A 21,953-nucleotide genomic window follows, 5' to 3' on the forward strand; every position below is an offset into this window, starting at 1 on the left:
TCATTCTGGAATGTAGCAATTCTCTGTGTTGGAGTATAATGAAAACTATAATCATCATAGATGTGGGGGAATGCATTAAACCAAACATGTCTGTTTATTTGTGGGAAGAAATGTGTTTAAACTTGGTCATTGAACATGGTGTGTGCAAGGGAATGTTCAAAGTTGGGATGGCCACCTCAAACTTAAAGTTTCCTTCCATTGCAGCTCCTATGATAATAATAATAATAATAATAATAATAATAATAATAATAAATGGTTTCTGAATAATTAATTGTGCCGAGGCATTAGGCAGAGCGTGTGATTATTGCGATGATTCTTCTGTGTTTCTTTGTTTGTTTTTTGGCAGAATCAATGGACGACAGCAGCTATAATCTCCAAATTTGGCACAGAGCTTCATATTGGGAAGGTCTTGGACAAGTTCAACTTTGAGGGCACACAAAAACCCAAAATGAAAATTAATGCAGGACTATATTTACTCACACCACAGCTGTGCGCCAGTACAAATTAGCACCTTCTGGGATAGTTTTGCACCAAGAGAAAAGCAACAACGGTATGAGTCAGCATCTCCATCAAGTGCATTCCAATTTTTTTATGTCTGGTGTTTTTAATGCTAAAGTTATTTTGCCAAACAAGAACAATGTGAAAAGTGTATGGGTGATGTGTGGGGGGAGGGGTGGGGAGGGTGAGAGAAACATCAGCAACAAGAAAAAGAGCAATCAGAGATTACAAACCCTTGCCAGGATTTCTTTTGAGTGGTGTAGTTTTATGGGTTTTCAGGAAAATCCAATATAGCTGCCAAACCATGTGACCTATGACATCATATGTGTGACTTTTGTGTGTCATGGATAGGCGGTCATATGTGTAAAGTTTCGCCTCAATCTTTGCAGCCATTTCAGAGAAGAAATTTTGGAAGGTTAAAAAAAAATCAAATAATATGGCTGCTGAATCACGTGACCGATGATGTCATCAAAAAATTTAGTGGCCCATTTTATCCCTCGATGACCCTCAAAAATGTTTATACTTATCTGATGTAGCGTTCTACAGATGCAATTAGGACGTCATAACGAAGACAAGCACTGATGACATCATAAAAATACCACACTCATTCCCCATGAGGAGTGCTTGCTATGTGCCACTTTTACACCAATGACTTGGTGAACACTTGTGTGAAGTTTCCATTCAATTTGTCCAGCCGTTCTGAAAAATACTTTTTATAGTTTTTTGGGTAAATCCAATATGGCTGCAAAACGATGTAAGCAATGACAACATATGTGTGAACCTTATATTCCTCATGGACAGGCGGTCGTATGTGTAAAGTTTCGCCTCGGTCTGTTCAGCTACTTCAGAGAAGAAGAATTTTGAAGGTTTATTTTAAGAAAACAATATGGCTGCCGAATCACGTGACCGATGATGTCATGAAATTTTTTTTCTGTGTGCCATTTTATCCTGAGATGACCCTCAAACATTTTCATACTGATCGGATGTGGCGTTCTACATATGTAATTATAACGTCATAACAAGGGCACCTATGTCGTCATAAAAAAATCACACTCATTCCCCATGAGGATTATTTGCGATGTGCCGAGTTTCAAATTTTTCCTTGGTGCAGTTTCAGAGATACAGAGGTCCAAAGTTTTTCCATTTTTTTCCCCCATGGCTGCCACATCACGTGACCTATGACGTCATAATTATCATTCAAACATTCTGCATGAGAAGTCGCATCGATGGTGGAAATTTTGTCTCAATCGACAAGCGGTTGCAGCGAAAAACACTAAAGTTCTGTGCGGACACAGACAGACAAACAAAGGGACCCAAATGCAATTTCCTCTCCGAATCCTTTGGCGAGGGTAATAAACAAGTACAAAAGACATAAAATGTCATAGTCCCCATTGTTTTAGTAATTTTGCAGTGCGGAGTTAAAGGGCTAGCCCTTATTTATACACCACTAAAATGGCCTCCAGTCTACCAGTCGGCCATATTTGAACAGATCGCAAAATACAGTGAGGTGCACGTGTACGCCATCATGTACTCTGCTTGTGCCATGTTTAAACAAAATCGGACTCTGCATGTCAGAGAAATGGTGGGGGACACATCTACATAACAAAATGGCCGCCTCTCCACCATCTTGGATATCATCTTGAAAAAAAATGGCATGCATTTGTAAGATATTATTCTTTATCTGTGCGCCAAGTTTGAACAACATCAGTAAATGCACGTCCAAGAAATGGTTGAGGATGTGTTCACCATCGGGTTTTTTTTTTTCATTAAAATGGCTGCCAGTCGGCCATCTTGGATCTGAAAAATGACATGCATATATGTATGTATGTGTATATATATATATATATATATATATATATATATATATATATATATATATATATATATATATATATATATATATATGCCATCATGTGGTGTCTTTTTGCCTAGTATGAATAAAATTGGTCTATAAATGTCAGAGATTGGTTGCGGATGCACGGACACGACCAAATCCAGCAGCCCCCATTTCGGACCAAGTACAATGGGGGCTCATTAAATAAATGTCTTCATGAATGAACGAAACAACCAAAAACCCTTACCTGTTGATAAGACCAATGGCTGAGTCGAGTGAAACCGAAGCTCCTCCCTTTTCAGGGCGAGGAAAGTATGGAGGAAGTGGCTCTTTCTCCCCAGCCATTTCGGGTTGTTCCACATCATTTGGGCACTTCGAGCACTTTTTACGCAGAATCTTAAAAACAAAGAGCAAGAAAAAGCTAAATAACTAACAGAAAATTGTAATATTGGGATGGAAAATATTTGAGAATCTGACCAAAGTTTTAATCCCCCCCCCCAAAAAAAAACACAAACAGATCAAATGAGAGAAAAAAAAAGAAAGATATTATTCAAGAGAAATTGGAAAATTCCTTGGATTAAATATAAATGGCATTAGAGTTATTTAGTTCCATCAAGTCATGGCCCACTTCTGGTGGCATTCATGATCAGATTTCACCAAATATCCCAATCCTGCACTGCTTCCCGAAGCCCTCGCAGACATAGCTTGGTTGTAGCCTTTACCCCATCCATCCAGTACATCCAAGGTGTACCTCTTCTTCATCATCTTCTTTTTCTTTCAACCCGACCCAGCATAGTTAATGTTCATGTGCACCTGGGAAGATTTTTTTTCTTCTTCTGTCCAGACTCCTTTTCTTTGTGCATGATATGTCCAAAATAGGACAGTTTCTGTTTTAACATCAACACTTCTAATGTATAAGGTGATCTAATTTCTTCAAGCAGTGATTTGTTTGTTTTTCTTGCAGTCGATGGAATTTTTAATATTCGTCTCATTTAATCACATTTCAAAAACGTCAATCTTCTTCCTTTTCAATTCCCATGACTCACATCCATACATTGCAAATGGAAATACCAGAGCATCAAACATCCTCCTTTTGGCTTGCATTGTCACATCTTTGTCAATCTTGACATTGCCGTTCTCTCCAATGCTCAAAGTCTATTCATTATCCTCTACATTCAACACTTACTTCAATTTTAAAACCCAGGAAGATGAAACATTCCACTATTTCCATGTGATCGTCTCCCAATCTGAACACATCATCTTCTCAGTTGACAAGATTTTAGTGTTTTTTAGGTTTAAATAAAGACCAGCTTTTTCACTGTCCTTCTTCACTCTTTGCAGCAATTTCATCAAGTCCTCTTTACTTACTGCCAACAGAGTGGTATCATCAGCATAACTTAGATTGCTGATACATCTTCCTCCAATCCTGAGTGCAGCCTCCATGTCATCCAAGTTTGATTTTCTCATGATGTACTCTCCATACAAATTGAAAAAGTAAGGGGAGAGAATGTACCCCTGTCTGACCCCTTATCAAATTCCAAACCATTCTGCCTGTCCATACTCTGTTCTTACTGTAGCTTCTAGTTTAGTGTGCAGTCTTCTTATCAGACCTATCAGGTGCTCCAACATCCCCATTCTTTCAGCATAATCCACGATCAACACAATCAAAAGCTTTGCTGTAATCTATAAAACAGAGCTACACCTTCCTTTGATATTATTCCCTTGCTTTTTCTATGATCCAGCTCAGATTTGCAATTTGATTTCTCAAGCCTCTTCCTCTTCTGAAACCTACTTGCTTAATGGGCATTTCTTGCTTAATGAAGTATTCTATTCTGTGTTGAATAATTTGAACATTCTCTTGCATCCCCCTCTTTTTTGGGCAATGGTACATAGACAGACTGCTTCCACCTTTAATGCCATACAATCCTGCTCCACATCAGTGCACATATAGCTGTTAAAAATTTAATTGCCTCATCCCCAATGACCTTAAAGAGTTACAATGGAATTTCATCAACACCTGGTGCTTTTCCATTTGCCAACCCTTTCAGGACTCTATGTACCTCACATTCTTTCTATGAAGTTTGCGATAATATTGCTATCTTCTTCGTATAGAGTTTCGGTAGTTCTTCCATCTTTCCTTCACCTGTGTTTCTTCTGTCAGGCGTTTTCCTGTCTCCTCTCATGGACCTCAATCCTAGACTTCAACTTTCCTGCGATCTCTTTGTTCTTTTTAAAAAGATCTCGTGTTTTTCCCGCTCTATTGTCACTTTCTATCTCCATGCATGAATATATAAAAATATTTATCTTTGCCTTTCCGAGCTTGTCGTTGGAAGTCAGCATTGAGCCGCTTAATATCCACTCTTGATGCACCTTTGATTTTCACCTCTCTTCTTCTGTCTGATATAAAGTTCCTCTTCTGACACCCATGAAGCCTTCTTCGTTCTGTTTCTTTTTAGGATGCTTCGTTTTGGACTCTTCTTTTGCAATATCTTCAACCTCTTGCCAGAATTTGTCTCACATTCTGCAAATGAAGTACAACTCTGCAAAACGGTTATTGCACATTGTGGCATATTGCACATCAGGCATAGCGTGAAAGAGGTATGTGCTCTACCGAGTGCCGTTCTCGTTACCTCCGCCACTGAAGGTGAAGGAGGTAATGTTTTCACCCCTTTCTGTCTGTTTGTCTGTTTATTTGTGTACAGGATATCTCTAAAAGTTGTGGACGGATCTGGATGAAATTTTGTGGGCAGGTTCGGTGTGTAACAAGGACGAACTATTTCGATTTTGGTGAAGATCCGGATCTGATAATTTTTTAAGTGATTCTTCACCATTGAGAGATTGGACCAAAAACTATATAGTACTGTATGGCATGATATTTCCAAAATGTATTGGGCCCGATATATTCTCGTGGATCAGGCATTACGTGGTGGAGATATGTGCTCTACCGAGTGCCCTTCTAGTTTAGATATGTTTTCAAGATAAGAGTTTTTTTCTGGTGAGTTAAAAAAAAAATTTCATCTTTCTCAATTTGACTTGTAGTTTTGCCACAAGGAGTTCATGATCTGTGCATCTTAAAATAGCTTTTCCTTACACAACACACGATGTTATAACTTACTATGCTGCAGCAAATAACACATTATAATACACGACTTTCAAAATGACACAATCTGCCCCGAGAATGCTCGGTGCGCATGTGCAGAAACAACAGGAGACTGTCATGTTCGGGGTAAAATAAAATATTTTAATGTGTACGAGACAAGGATTGCTACCTGAAATGGAAAAGTATCTGAGGGAAAGGGTGGTCCCTCTGCAAAATGAAACGGTTGGAGAACTTTCTCAGCTTACCAAAGGGCCAGCTGATTGTAGTATAAATGCCTGACCATGTGGGACAGTGTAAGGCCCAAGTGGACAGGCGTGTGCTGCACAAACCCGACAGATCACGACCAGTGAATGGACTGTGTATCTGGATTAGGTGGTTATGAAAACCGATAGAAAGGGCATATCTGGGGCTTCTTAATGTACCAGAGTTGGTGTCAAAGCCACCCAATGCTCGCCTGTTTATACATTTATCGTTTTTAAAAGACTAGTCTAATAATATTTTTATAAAGCATTGCAGTGAAGTCTGATCCAAATAATTTTAAAGCAATATATGTATTTGTATATTGTAATCAGTAAAAAAAAATAGTGTGGTAGATAAAAACATTAGAAAGGAAAAAACGTTGATGTGCTACAAAAAAGTTAAGTTCAAAACAGGTCAAAAATAAATAAAAAAAATTGAAATTATTTTTTAATTTCAACTTCACTACATCAATAATACACCCCAAAGGAACCTCCATGCCAAATATCAGCATCCGAGTACACATATTAATGAATGGCAAGCTTCTAAATAACTTGCACCAAAAACTTTAACATTTTCACGCTCACGCTGATGCTCACGCTCACGCCGGGGGTATCGCTATAGCTCTGTTCTTCGAACAGGCGAGCTAACAAGTTAAGTATAAAAAGAAAAAGAAAATAATCGGGCCCTCAGAGGATCTATGGGGGATTTATCCCCAAAATAAGTATTTGCTTTCTTCTCAGAAACTACACACACAATTCCAATGAAACTTGACAACAACCTTCATCACCTGTGATGAAGCATATAACTTCATTCATGCATATAACTTCATGGGTCTTTTTTTGTTACATGACATTAAAAAATAATCATAATAATAATAACTAGAAGGGCACTCGGGAGAGCGCATACTTCCGCCAGGCTGATTTGTTTACGTTTTGTATTCCACTGATAGGCTGGATCTGGATTCAGACCTAAACTAAAATTTAATCGGCTTCTTTTGTCACCGAACCAACTTATCCAAGTTTCGTCCGAATCCGTCCATAACTGTTTTAATATATCGTACTATATATTGTTTTAGCCTGATCACTCAACGGTGAAGAATCACTTTAAAAATTCTCGGATGTGGATCTTCATCAAAATTGAATCAGTTCGCCCTTGTGACACACCGAACCAGTCCACAAAATTTCAACCAGATCTGTCCACAACCTTTTGAGATATTCTGTACACAAACAGACAGAAAAGGGTGAAAACATAACCTCCTTCACCTTCAGTGGCAGAGGTAATAAATAAAGATGGAACGTTAAATTCACAGACACTCCCCCCTTTCTTTGCTTATCTTTACAATAACTCACAGGCTGGTGTTTGTTTGTTTGTCGCACTACTCCTCCTACAGTCGTGGGCCAATTTCATCCAATCTTGCGACAAAGGATCAGCATGACCCCAATTAGTGCACAGGGGTGTTTTTATCCTTTCCGGTGGTCTTGAGGGGAGGGACAAATTCTCTATGTAAATGTGTATTGTGAAGCTCTACCTCCAGGGGAGGGGGGTGGAGTATTAGAAGTCTCCAGCATTTCCATACAGTATTCCTGTCCCTGTGTTTTCCAGTGCAGTGGGGTGTTTTGAATAATAAGAAGTAGGTATGTTTTTATTCATGCATATAACTTCATGGGTCTTTTTTTGCCGACACAGAGCTGTCAGTTGCCTATACAGCGCCCAAATAAAGGTATGTGTCAGAACATGTTGCATGCTTGAAACAAGATCGCCCGTAGGGGCATGTACTCTGCAAGCTATAATAATAAATGATGCTCTACTTAAGATTGATAAGAAATTACAAAGAAACCAAAGTGGGTATTGGTAAAGAAAACAGCACTGAAGCTTGCCAAAGAACATAAACGACCTTCTCAATAGCCTTGTATGTCTGGAGATCAAGCCTGAAGGAGGGCATGCGAGTTGCATCTGCGAGCATGACGTAGTTGGCCACAGGTGCCTGGGCACAGCCTTTAGACTGCACATACGAGCGGTAGTCAGCTGGTAGATCAAAGCGAACTACCAGGTTGCATTTTGGCAGGTCCACACCCTCCTCTACAGCACTCGTCGCCACAAGAAGGTTAGTTTCATGCGCCCGGAACTTTCGTAAGACCTTCAAGTAAATACAAGGAAAGAGCACAGGTTGAGGCAAAAATGAGTTTACGTTAGAACAAGATGGCTATTTCATTGAGAAACAAACAAAAATGGCCTCATCAGAAATGTGTTGCTATCATGTAATGCGCAAATGCCAGGGATATCAAACCCACTCAACTGGCATTCTGACACTGTCAAACAGGACTTGCTCTCACTGGCTGATTAAATATGAGCTTATCTGGCTGAAAAACTGCAACACCTTGCTCATGTATTAATCATTAAAATATACCACCAGAAAAGGCAGTCAAGTGCAACAATATCGGGTAGCTCTTATCACACTGATAGGCTAACATAAGTGGTTCAAAGTGATGCAATAAAAGCATAAAGTTTACCATCCTGATCCCAGTCCATACCCAGCTTAAGATTCATGTTGGCACTTTAAGTATGTGTTAATAAAACAGAAGAGTAGCTACCCAAATCACATGATCCAACTTTAGCTTCTGACCTCTTCCTGTTTGCGGAATTCGGCTTCATTATGACGGTTACGTAGCTGGTTCTTGCCGATTCCATGGCCCGTGATGAAGTTGCTACTAATGTACGCCAGCTCAGGTTCATGTTTTCCGACTTCTTTGATAAGCCTGGTGTGCAAATTGTAGAAGAACAAGTTGGCAACTGTGTCGGACACAACAAAAATTGCTTAGGACTCCTGCTACGGATACTAAATTCTGTTACAAACAATACCTTCATGAAAGAACACACAATTCATCAGCAGGTAATCGTCACATCTGCGACAGAACCACTTGATCTGACAAAGCATTAAACCGTTTTACAAACGTTTGAACATCCCAACAGCCTTGCCTGTTGAGGACCACCGCCATGTAGCGTCGCTCCACAAATATTATTCCACACAGGATGTTTGTGAAGGGTGATGGAAAATTAGCTTCATTCCCCTCCTTGTCATCTGCCCGCGTGCATTCCCTGCCTTCCTCTTCATCCGACGATTCGTCTGAAGAATCACTCCAAGCCACGTAACTAGCTTGACCTCGGTTGTTGTACCACTCATCGCTCTGGTAGCAAAAGCCCTGGGACTGGACACAAAGATCAAGTCAAAGCTCATTTTATCAATTATGATGATTGTTTGCATTACATCTCAGGCTGGGGATTTTGGTTTAAAGAGCGAGGAGCGACTTATCTTGGCCTTTTCTTGCCTCTACTGAAGAAACATCGAGCCCACCCAATCATCTTAATACACAATGCAATAGAAACAATTCGGGAAAGGTTTCTCAATTTTTTTTTGAAGTTTTTCAAAATTGAAGGAAGAACGACATGATAGAGGGTAAAAGGGCATCCGACTGACAACTAGCTAGATATCTGCGATCACAAAGTGATCAAAAATGTGTTTTTAGTTAATTAGGTCACAATCCGACAAAAGTATGTCAAGGATACTAATCAAATATAAGTTGCACAATTTCAGTGCAGGTCCACTATGATGATGCAAGAACACCTTGGCTTTGAAAGCCAAGTGGTATTCAAGATTCCACGTTGGCAAAATTGGTTGATAAGAACTTTTTTTTTAAAAGACCGCCATTTGACCTTGACCTTTAACCCGGAGGGGTATGATGTAAATTAAGCATATATGTGCCTTGCTCTCGGTCAGCGTTTCTCAACCTTTGATGGCCCATGGCCCCCCTACCGAGTCGCTTAACATTCGTGGTCCCCTGCCCTTCAATAAAAGATGCAGATTTCGTTTTATGAAATTTATTTACTCAGTCTTAAAAGATAAATCAAAGTAAACATTTTTTCTAAGCAATACAATCAATGAGACACTTGCTGTTGGGCTTGTCTGACGAGGCCTCTTATGTCCGGCTCAGTCTTGGACACAGCAAGGCGAATATCGTTCCCAACGTCAAGACAGTTTCTGGACTTCGTTTTAATGGTCGCAAGGTCAGAAAATCCAGATTCGCAAAGATATGCTGTGGCGAATTGAATGAGCATTACAGATGCCTTCTTGCTGAGTAGTGGATACGCATCCTGAACAGCCAACCAGAAGGTGGAGTGGTCTTCTTTGTTAGTGAAGACCAGCTTCATTGCTTTTGAAACCATCAACTCTGACAGCTCCTCTGCTTCGTCTTCAGTAGGTTCAATTTTGGCGTTAAACGGGTCTTTGTGCCACGGAACATCCAACAGTGCATCGTCGAAATACGATTTGAACTCAGCGGAGAGATTGTCAAGATGTCTAGTGATGCAATCTTTGATGCTGACGGGAAGTTCAATCCTCTGCGTCTGCAGGTGCTCGTCCAAGAAAGGAAACGAGGCAGTGGACCCAGCCTTGATTCGTGCCTGCCAGACTTCCATTCTAGCAGACAGTCCGGCAAGCTTGTCTTGAACGTCACTGACTGTCACATCACGGCCTTGCAAGGACTGGTTCATTTCGTTGAGTCTGCCGAATATAAATCGGCCAGGTAGGCGAGCATCATGACGAACTCTTCATTGTCGAAGTGGACATGGAGGTTGTTTTCGTTGTCTCGCAGGAAGATTTCCACCTTAACCCAGAGTTCATACAGCTGAGAGAGGCATTTCCCTCTCGATCGCCAACGGACTTTGGTGTGGAACAGAAGTCCAACATGTTCCGCTCCCATTTCGTTGGCCAGGAGTTGAAAGAGCCGATGATTTTTGGCCTTCGCACCAATGAAGTTGATCACTTTGACCGCGACGTCCATGACTTCCAGCAAACGAGGCGGAAGAGTCTTTGACGCAAGAGCGTATCGGTGTAGCGAACAGTGGAAGGACGTCACATGGGGCCATTCGTTCTTCACAAGCGTGACGAACCCTCCTCTGACGCCGACCATCGCTGGGGCACCATCAGTACAAATGTGCTTGAAATTCTGCCAACCGAGTCCATTAGCTTCAAAAAAAAAAAAAAAAAAAAAAAAAAAAAAGAGTCCACAATAGCTTTGATATCTGCCGCTGTCATTGTGGTTGGTAGGGTATTGCAGAACAAGAACTCTTCCTTCATCTTTCCCTTTCTCTCGTAGCGAGTGAAGGCGATCAACTGGCTCTCCACGGCGGTGTCGGTAGACTCGTCTAATTGAAGGCTAGCCTGGAGCGTGCTTTGTTTGATTTCGGAGCAAACTTGACGGCACGCATCAGCGGCCATGTCGTCAATCCGTTGTCGGATCGTGTCATTGGAGAGCGAAACTTGCTGGATCTTCTTTTTCGCCTCTGGTCAGATCATCAATTTCACCATTTTCTCTGTACATGGCTTGATAAGGTCCTCAGCAATAGTGTGCGGCTTCTTGCACTTCGCAATTTGTTATGCCACTTCGTAGCTGGATTGAAGAGCAGGTTTTTCTTCTGGCCAGAATCCAAATTTGGGAAGTGTCGCTTCACGGTCATATCGTGATCGTTTTGCAGACAGAGCGTCGATATTATCTTCCTTCCTTCCGGGATGCATCTTGTCGCGATGGTTTGAAAGTTTGGAAGGACGTAGTGATGCATTTGACATCACGACCGAGCAGTGCAGACATTGCGCGCAGTCCACGCCATCTCGACTGACATTCGTCTATCCAAACTTGACACAGCTGTCATTCCATTTTCGAACCTTCAACATCTGAGAAAAAAAATTGAAAAAAAACAAAATTCTAACGTTTTTGTAAACATTGGTTTACTATGAATGTTCTGTGGGCTCCGCCTTCTGTTTTAAAATCGTGGTTAAACTCATCTACCATTTTTACTTTGACACGATGACTGGAGACTCGTCACCTTAATTGTACATTACAAGCTTCTGCATTCTGAATCGCAGTTTTTTGACGTCCACTCATGGCCCCCCGGTCGAAGGCCGATGGCCCCCGGTTGAGAAATGCTGCTCTAGGTTATCTAGGGAGGGCAACTTCGTTCTGATTGGACAAACCTTAGTCGGGTTATAGTGAAAAATGTTAAATTGTATATAATTAGGTCATCGATCTTAAGATTAGGTCAAGGTCAAAAAATTATGGCAATCCCACATACCTTTTATTCCCACTGATACAAAATGTTATTTAAATTTCCATAATACAAAAATAAAAAATAAAAAATAAAGTAATAATAAACCAATGTCACCCGCAGGGTGACCCGTATCTTGCCAAAAGGTGACCACGTGTGACTTCTTTAAGGTCACACTGAGGTGAACAGAGCTGCTATCCACCAGGAGCGACTCCTTGAGGAATATCTGCCGACGAGAGATTCCGATGAGAATCGTTCTACAGAGTAACCATGAAAAATATGCTTTTGCCTCATAACGTCACCAAATGACGTCATAATGTCTCAAGCTTGACATATCTAGAAAGCACTCATTGAGGTGTTCAATTTGAGGTACTACACGATATGGTTCCTAAAACTTGAAAATTTGACCTTGGGGTCAAATATGTTTGACCTGAGGCGCTAACCATGAAGGTCAAGGCCAATCGCCACCAAAAATTAATCAGCTGAGCGCCAGACCATGAACTATATTCCCAGGAAGTTTGAAGACTATCCAATCAAAATTACTCAAAAAATAAGGGTTTCGTCGACTCCCCTGATTTGCGACAAAGTGACCTTGAACTTTGACCTTGACCTTCAAAATTTTATGCGCTGAAAGGGACCTCCTATAGGCCTCTGATATGCGAAGTTACAAAAATTTCCAATGATAACTGTGCTCTGCAGAGTGATTTATACGTGATTACAGACCAAAAAAAAAAAAACATATGAAGGTCAAGGCCAATCGCCACCAAAAATTAATCAGCTGAGCGCCAGACCATGAACTATATTCCCATAAAGTTTGAAGACGATCCAATCAAAATTACTCAAAAAATAAGGGTTTCGTCGACTCCCCTGATTTGCGACAAAGTGACCTTGGACTTTGACCTTGACCTTCAAAATTTTATGCGCTGAAAGGGACCTCCTATAGGCCTCTGATATGCGAAGTTACAAAAATTTCCAATGATAACTGTGCTCTGCAGAGTGATTTATACGTGATTACAGACCAAAAAAAAAAAAAAACATATGAAGGTCAAGGCCAATCGCCACCAAAAATTAATCAGCTGAGCGCCAGACCATGAACTATATTCCCATGAAGTTTGAAGACTATCCAATCAAAATTACTCAAAAAATAAGGGTTTCGTCGACTCCCCTGATTTGCGCCAAAGTGACCTTAACCTTCAAAATTTTGTGCACTGAAAGGGACCTCTATAGGCCTCTGATATGCGAAGTTACAAAATTTCCGATGATAACTGTGCTCTGCAGAATTTTTTTATACGTGATTACAGAGAGAAAAAATAAAAATAAAAATAAAAAAAAACATACAAGCTGACTAACATATCTTGCAAAACTTCATTTTGGCAAGATTAAAAAACCCCTAAATTGTGGTTTACTGATTAAGTACTCCTAGGTGTCTACGAAACTCTGAGTTACCATTAAAAATTGTGGGCACTCATTGTACAAAACAAACACTACAACAGCTATAAGACTACCTCTTTCCTTGAGGGGGAGGCTTACTGAAGCAACTGGGACAATAGATGGCTAAATCAAGCAAGGGAAAAAGTAAAAAGGAAAAGAGAGAAAAACAAAACAAATCCAGAGTTCACAGAACACGTTACCCCACGCAGTGTTCAAGTACAAACTGTACTACAACTTAATTTTAAAAATGATTTTAAATATCGTTCAAAAAAATCCCGGAAGTTTCGCACTATTGAAGCAGTCTTATACACCACCTTACTTAACATGTCCAAGTAATGCTAAAGCCAATTTTCCAAGTTGGCCTCCAAAGCCAGTCGCCAACTGGACATCCTCCGTCGTGCAAAGTCCTTCCTTAGCACACTTGAGCTCCTGACCATGTACAAAGCTTTCATCCGCAGGCTGATGGAGTACTGCTCTCCCCTCTGGGCTGGTGCTCCCACCTCTCATCTTTCTCGGCTACACGCTGTGGAAATCAAGGCATCTAGGATCATTGGTATCTCCCGTGATGTGGCTGAGTCTTTGGGTCTCCCTTCACTCTCTTACCGCAGGCAGGTCAATGGACTTTGTCTTCTCCCATTACCTCTACGGTCTCGCCCCCCTCCACCTTGCCCTGTCTGAGACATGTCCCCCTCATATTTCCGCAGGGCGCTCAAGGTCCGCCAGCAACCCCCCTCTGGTGAAACTACCAAAATCAAGAATCACTGCTCACCTTCACGATTTCATTTCAATTTTTTTCCCCGCCTTTGGAAGAAGGTCTTCAAAACAGTTGTTCACCACCACCTCTTAACTTCCCCCATCCAAAACCATGATCTCTTCTACCCCCGTTAATCCACCCCAAACCCACCTCCTTCAAATTCCCTGCTTTCCCTCCTGAAAGTCCCTGTCATGTAAGGACCTGAAAGCCCCTGTGGTGTCCATCTTGTTTATCCCGTGTCCCCCACCTCATCCCTCTCCCTTCTACAGATCTCCTAATGTCTCTGTTCCCCACTGTTTTGTCCTTCTTTCTCCCACCCCTCTTATCTGCTGCTCCCCTTGTTGTACATTCTGTGTTAGCCCTCATACGAGCCTCTACATTGCATCCAAAAAAAAAAAACTTTTGAAACTGCCAAAAAAATGTGATTTGTGTTCTACAGTGTTCAAGTATATACATAGTAATTCAATTTAAAGAAAATAAAGATTTAAAGTCGTATAAATAAATGAATTCCAGAAATTTACCACTGTTAATGCAGTGTCTATTACACCACCCCATATATCACGTTACATGAATTATTCGTGCCTGGGGTATGTGTCCTTTATGATGTACTTAAAAACGAAGTTTCTGTTTGGAATTATTTTCAATCTTGTTTGACTGCCAGGCAGGCATCAGAGAAATTTTCTTTTATCTCACTCCTCTCTGCGCATGCACAATCAAGACGAATTCAGAGACAAAATACTGTGAAATGGCAGGTTTGCTTTCCAATTTGTGGTCAAAACATAGCATTAAATATAAATTAAGTTGTTCCTCGATCAAAAAACTGACGTTTGTGGATAGACGGATGGACAGACATTAACCATCTGCTTAACGTCACTTTTCGCTTCGAGTGCGTGGGGTAACAAAACAAAACATAGTAATCTGCAAATAAGAAAGAGTGACTTAGGAGAGATTTAATAGGGGTAGAAAAGATCATGCACAGAGATTGAGATGTACTGTGCAGCCAACTTGAAACCCCGGAGAGATCGATCCACTCAGGAAGGCAGTTTTACAAGCAGAATAAAAAGGAGCAAAGGAGTGGAGATGAACAATAAGCCTTACTTTTGGAGGGTTAATGTGGAAAATGGTGGGGGTGGATGGAGTGGAGGTCATTAGGAAAAGTACGTTTTCATTCTGAAGGGACTGTGGAGAGGCAGAAGACTGAAAGAATACAGGAAGCAAGACCAGAAGACAGAAACATGTCAGAAAACAGAGGCCACCAACCTGTCTGCCATGAAAGCAACAGGTCTTGCTGAGATCTTTCTTCGTGAGAGATGCCAATTATTTGGAGAACTTTGCATTTTACGGCATTCAGAAGAGATGAATATGAAGCAAAGGCACCTGCCCGTAAAGGATATCAGGACTGCATTGAGCTATGGATAAAGTCCTCATCGATCTTCGAGGTCATGAGTTTGGGTTCCACAAAGAAGGACTTGGCAACATGGAGGATACACATCTTACAGCTGACTTTGGGGGGCAGATTTGACATCCTGTAAAAGTGGAAATTTTCATGCCACATCAATTTTAGCGTTACAACAGAGAAGTGCGAATTCAACAACGTGCAAATATATTTACCTTTTTAAGAGAGATTACAGTGCCAGAGTGCGCAAAGTATGTGTGTAGCCGACACAGCTTCCAATCACTCCGTAGTGAGAAGCAAGCAACACGCCTGGCCAGCACGTGTAACGTCTGTCTTCACGGTTCGCAACTACAGTACTGTACTTCTGCATCCACAATTCAATGTATAAGATACTTCGTTATTTGAAGCCGATTTCAAAAGGAAACAAACTTCATTGTTTCCCGAAACCTGAAAGCTCGGTTAAAGTCGGGCTTGATGCACCATCTGTCCATGCCGCTTACGAGTAAATATCGAAAGCTGGCATTGGTGAAAGTCTCGTACAAGCTTGTGAAGACAGTGATGCCAAGGCCGGAGACTGGAATGAATAATAAAAAAATCCAATGCTGCAGGAGACCATTAATTTACTAAATCTCTGCATTCAATTAACTATTGATTTGACATGCTTTACCTGTACTTTCCAGTCGTACTTTGCAACCCCTATTTATTTGGTTCCGTATGATTTACAGCAGGTACGTAAACCTTAGTTTATAATAAAACATGTTTTGATGCCAGTTTCTCTTCAGTTCTGGTTGTACTGCAATGTTCTCTGGCGTTTCATATTGTTAACATCGTTGAGATTGTCATGCCTCTTGTGCCTAAAATAAAACACACGGACACATTTTCGTATTGCTCACGCAAAAGATTAATCGTGTGAAAATTTCCACTTCTCCAGTATTGGCCTCCCAATAAAGTTACAGCTGATCGTGAGGTTGAGGAGTTCGGGGGATTAAACCACTTCCAATGGCTGATCGAAGAAGTTGATAGGTGGGTTTGTAAGCCAATCCTCCTGATGAGACTTGTAGAGAATGTAAGATTTGTTTGGATTGAGTGATAAATGTTCTATGTGGCAGACTAGCATTTGATTTTTTTCTTTTTTTCAGGATCGCAGAGACAAAAACAGCTGCCGCTGAACCGCATGGATTTGGGTACCTTACGACTTCATGTAGAATCGTCTAAAGAGGAAAATATGCTTTTTGAGAGCTTCAGAAAGGTAATTCAAGTACACGAGGAACAAAACTGGGACCAAAACATTGCCTTGAGGCACTTCAGCCTCCAATGGAAGAGAAACTGAAGGAGACGAATGATATACTGTGACTGCATCAGTAAAGGAAGTTGGTGAACCAGAAATAAAGTTGGCCTTGGATATCAGAAGTAGAGAGGTTGGAAAGCATAGCTAGACGTTCTATAATTTAAAATGCCCTTGATAAGTATATGCAAATGCCAGTTGGAATCAATACCAGATTCAGAGTTGATTGAAGACCTGTAGTCTTTTACAGACAGGGCATATTGCAGCCACTGCCAGTCGGCCTGATTGAACTGGAAGACCACGTTGCTGAGGGAGATCTCAAACTACAGTCAGAGAGATTTGAGGAGCAAACCATGGCAGTGCTTGAAGGGAAAGTTGGTCAATACAGGCTTAATAAAGAAGTCTGGTCATTTGCAGAAATGCGAGTTGGGGGTGGTCACAAATTAGGTTGGACCACAATCTCACAATAGGTCTCAGTGGCAATACAGTGGATAGTTCTTGAAACAACAACGACATAACTCGCATGATGGCATTCAAAATTGACACAGATAAGGAATAAAGAGTTAGAATAGGTGGTTACTAGTTGGTCCAAGTTAACAGAAAGAGGTGGATGAAATTCTTTCTATGATATGTCCAACAAGACTTTTATATTTACAGAAGTATCTTGATGCAATACAGGGGCTCCCTGCTTTAAGTCGTCCCATATATCCATCGTAAATTTATTAGGGCAACAAATTGCTATCCGTCGAATAGTTTTGCACTTATGTCATTTTCAGACTGAAGCAGAGGAGTTTGACGTAATCTCCACACAGTGTGAGAACGGTATCTTGCTGGATGACAAATTAGCCAAATTAGTGAAACAAAATAAGAATGGTGAACTACCAGCAGATATCGCTTGCTTTATTGGTTTGCCAGCGGCGGCTGTTTGGTTTGCTAACTATTTTAAAGAACACCGACATGGGCCGTGCAGACGGCACGGCGCACAAGACCGCGTTCAGGTAGCGCGGCCCGTGCTGCAGGCATGGCCAAAGCGAGTGTGGTGACCGTGGGAGCGCTTCATGAGATCCCGAGGTCCAGCGAAGGACTGACGCAGGCAGCTTGACAGATGATTAGAGATGAGAGATTTTAAAGGTATAAGACCACTAAATAACATTACAAAATAGATAAATTTTTGGGAAGGAAGATAAAAAGGTTTTTGGTTTTTTTTAATCTATTGCATTTGTCCTATGTTTTGTGTGTTTCATACACATTTTTTGATTGCTAGGCTTATCGAACGGTGTTGTATAGGATGTAAACTATGTGTTGGAACACATCCGCCCTAATTAAATGACTTCTTCGGAGGGAAAAAAATTCTCTGCTATCCGTCGTTTCGTTACAAGTCCAACATTTCGGGAATGTATCTTAGACGTATAGCGAGGATCCCCTGTACCACAGTACTTACCATTGCTTTTCTTTGAGATTAAATAATTAACAATAAGCAGTAAAATATCAAAATAACAAAAGTATAACAGCACAGTATGGGAAAAATATGGCGTGGAAGACACAATTCTCACCCCAATCGGCTGTGGCTTCTCCAGGGGTCGGTACTCCCGAAGGACTTCCAGGAGTTGCAACACTTTGGGTGTTACATAAGGCAACTGAAGAGGCGATACCTCAGAGCCAGTGGTGCTAGGACATGGGAGCCGACCGTCACAAAATGCGTGGAGCCGTCGTAACTGTGTCTCAGCTAGCTGCAGGAGAAGGCGGCGAAGGGTAGACCCACTGATGTTGGGTGTCTCCCCTGAGCTACTTAGTTGCGAAGACACTTCATTGGAGGCAACACATGGTGTGGGTGATGATGCCTGAAAGTCCTGGCGCAAGCAGCGCTGCAATTCTCTCACCATCAGGCTTGCAGCTTTGTCAGCACACCAAGGGCCAAGCAGCAACAGTACGGCTTCACACTCTGACAGCACCTGAATTTTTTTTGTTTTTAGGGAAAGAAAGGAGTGTTCATAAAATCAGACACCTGATCAAAGCAGTTACAAAGCAGGAAAAAAATAATGTATTTTTCTGGAAAAACTGGTCTTCTTTCCATGAAGTGGTGTATATATACTATTAAAAGTAGCAGTGATAAGATTATTAAAAAAAATATATCAATTCAATAAGCAATATGGTCAATCGTTCATCCTTGACAAGGCCTCGTCCTCAACCAAGACGTCAAAGCAGGACATCTTCCAAGCCTTTTATTTTGTCTAGCACCATGCTCTGCACCCCATAGTTATAGAATGGTGCACAGGGTGTACTCCTGGACTGGTTATCAGATTTCCTGCACACTGACGCCATATGTTGTTTTCCCGCATCCCCAATGTTCTGTCACTAAAGGGTTGCATCCCTCGAGGAACTCTCACTCGTATTATGTGACCAATTTTGTTCTTGGAAGGCATCAATGACTTCTATTCCTCACGAGCAAAATACATTAGAACACTTTTCCGACTACTCAACTTTGTGCAGGGAAGTTCCTAACACTCCCCACACCCTCTACCCCCCCCGGCCACCCCACCACCCCCACCAGGCAGGAAGGCTGCAATCGCAATCCCTCTCTGTCAATCTTGAAAAAATAATCAACTGGTTATCTATATAGAACATTCCTTTGTATGCAGGAAAGACATACTCTCACTTTGTCCTTCCATGGGACTGGGTAACAAATTCCCCAAAGCATTTCTGTGGCCAGTCTAGGGGAGGGGGTACAATTTCTGAAGCTACTAGGCCTCACTATCGGCTATGACATTTCCTGGGCAGATCACATAGCCTCCAAATCAAGGCGCAGCCTCAGAGATCTGTACAAGGTAAAGTCCGTCCTCATACAAAGACAATAACCTGAGGTATCATGGTAGATAGCTCCCCACTACTGACTGATGCGGCTGCTTTCCATCTTGCCCCCACTTTAAACCGTGGAGTCTCAAGGCCCACCATTTCATTGCTATCTCACAACAGGTGGCTGAATCACAAGGTCTTTTTCTTGCTCACAGCAGACAGGTGAATGTCCTTGCAGACTTTTGCTGGCTCTATTCTGGCTCCTCCTGCACTATCAACTCCTGCTTAAACCCTGTTCCTCCAGGTCACAATGCTCTACCAGAAACGCTAACTTTGTTACCATCCCCATATCCAAAAATGTTCATCTCCATTCATTCATCCCCTTGTATTACCTCCGCCACCAAATGTCGACGGATGTTGTGTTTTCACCCCTGTCTGTTTGTGTGTCTGTGAGCAGGATATCTCAAAAAGTTATGGACGGATTAGGACAAAATTTTCTGGACAGGTTGGGTGTGCGAGAAGGACAAATTGATTTGATCTTGGTGAAGATCCATATCTGAATCTCTCAATGGTGAAGAATCACATAAAAATTCTCGTATCAAGATCCGTGTCCAGATCTTCACCAAAATATAACGAATTGGTCTTTGTCACACACCCAACTTGTCCATCACGTTTCATCCGAATCCATCCACAACTTTTTGAGATATCCTACTCACAGACAAACAGACAAACAAAGACAGACAGTGGTGAAAACATAACCTCCGTCCATCTTTGGCGGTAGATTTAATAAATCCAAATGATAATTTGAAAGAAACAACCATCTGAAGAGAATTTTAATAAACAATGAAAATAAAGGCAAATGTCCCATTGACCAAAAGGGTGCAAAAATATCCTCTGAACAAACAGATCAGTAAGTTTTCTTTGAATTTAAGGAAAGCCATGGAATCAATCATTGCTATGGACGTCAAGTCTTTCCTCTCTTCAAACAGCCCGATCACTGACCATCATCACTCAACTCTGGACAAGATGCTGCTCCTCTCAGCAATGACAACCAAATGCACTAAATCTCAAACAAGAGTTTAGGATAGACAAAACTCAGGCATTAAACACATTCTAGCATCCTGCTCTGATTACCAAGAATGCTGCCAATGGCATGCAAGGCTGCCTTCATACCTGGCTTTCTCTACTTGCACAGTCAACGTGTTACTATCAATAGAACCATCTGCTCTCACTGTGGAGGCAAGTGTGGCTCAAGGTAGCATCTTGGCCTAGTTTTGTTTCTTAGCTATATAAACATCCTTTTGACGCTCTGGATGTCACACTCTATCACACAATAACCCAATCCAATGACAGACAGAAAACAACTGTATCACTCACCGATATATAGATTATAAATTATTAAATGCTCGTCTGATAAATGGAACATGTCTTTCGATCAAGGCAAACTCCAGAAAGGATCATCAAGCCAAACCACCAATCTACTTACACAGTCAGACTCTTATGGGGGTTTGCTCTTTTAAACTTCAAGGCCTCATGATTGACCATGGTCTCTCCTGGACTGATGACATCATAAAGCTGACTACCAAAGCCAGCCATAAACTGGGCATCCTCTGTTTTTTTCCGAATCATTCCTTGAAAAATCAGAACGACTCAGTCTAAAAGGCCTTTGCTGCTCAATGGAGTACTGCCCCCTCTATGGGCTGACGTCCCAGCATACGTCTGTCTCTCCTGCAGAATCTGTGGGATCTAAGGTTCTCAACATTATTGGCATCTCCTGCAATGAGGCCAAAGCACAAGGCCTGCTCCTTTCAAATTGCCGACAGGTGGTCATCTGTCTGTTTTGTTTCTGTTGAACCACCTTTCCTCTGGTCTCAGCCCTCTGACCGTCCTCAGTAATTTCAGGATGCATGTGCTCTTCAAAATTTCCACAAAAACTGTAATCACTCGTGTATAATTCGCTGTCGTGTATAATACTCAGGATACTTTTCAAATACAAGTCTCAGGAAAATATCAGTTTATATGCATAACCTGTACACAAACAATTAAACTCCAGCCCAGGACTGGAAATGTTGTCATCTCGAAAACAGTGTTTTGCCAATCGCTGGAGAAAGGCATTTTCAATGGTGTTCAATTCAGCATAAAGGAATACTTCAAACTTGTTTGAAACGTAACATGATGAACAATGTGGCATGTTCGAATTTACCCAAGAACTCCAAATATAATACCAATGAGAGCTCGTTAGTAATTTTCAAATTTTCAGTGAGTCATTAGCTAGGTCATTCTCAAGCAATCTGTTGCTGCGGGATACGTGTTAATTCCGAAGCTTATTTTGCTGCTATGGTGACGGTGCATATTATTAAAACTTTCGATAAAAGGTTTTAAAAGCAAACGAATGTATGATAACCGAACAATTTTAATTATCCTCTCAAATATACTTTCAATATGCAGAACAAATGTGTGTGTGTATATGTATATATATATATATATATATATATATATATATATATATATATATATATATAT

The 21,953-nt window shown here is 41.2% G+C and overlaps 1 protein-coding gene across 7 annotated transcripts in view; it reads right to left on the bottom strand.

Annotated features, from left to right (window-relative positions):
* DICER1 (dicer 1, ribonuclease III) overlaps positions 1–21,953 on the bottom strand; it is a 251,195-nt gene that overhangs the window by 142,785 nt on the left and 86,457 nt on the right. For all 7 annotated transcript variants that reach the window (XR_015055053.1, XM_085869504.1, XM_085869501.1 and 4 more), the window contains exons 8-12: positions 18,191–18,589; positions 8,649–8,878; positions 8,296–8,428; positions 7,567–7,809; positions 2,580–2,728 (exon numbers count right to left, since the gene is read on the bottom strand). Coding sequence is in view for 6 of the 7 variants with exons in the window: in XM_085869504.1 (XP_085725630.1) it covers positions 2,580–2,728; positions 7,567–7,809; positions 8,296–8,428; positions 8,649–8,878; positions 18,191–18,589 (1,154 nt within the window). In the remaining variant the exon portion in view is untranslated. The remainder of the gene's footprint in view (positions 1–2,579; positions 2,729–7,566; positions 7,810–8,295; positions 8,429–8,648; positions 8,879–18,190; positions 18,590–21,953) is intronic.

Source organism: Eptatretus burgeri, chromosome 2 (genome assembly GCF_056783735.1).
Source record: "Eptatretus burgeri isolate ZD-2024b chromosome 2, Ebu_testis_v1, whole genome shotgun sequence".
NCBI lineage: Eukaryota > Metazoa > Chordata > Myxini > Myxiniformes > Myxinidae > Eptatretus > Eptatretus burgeri.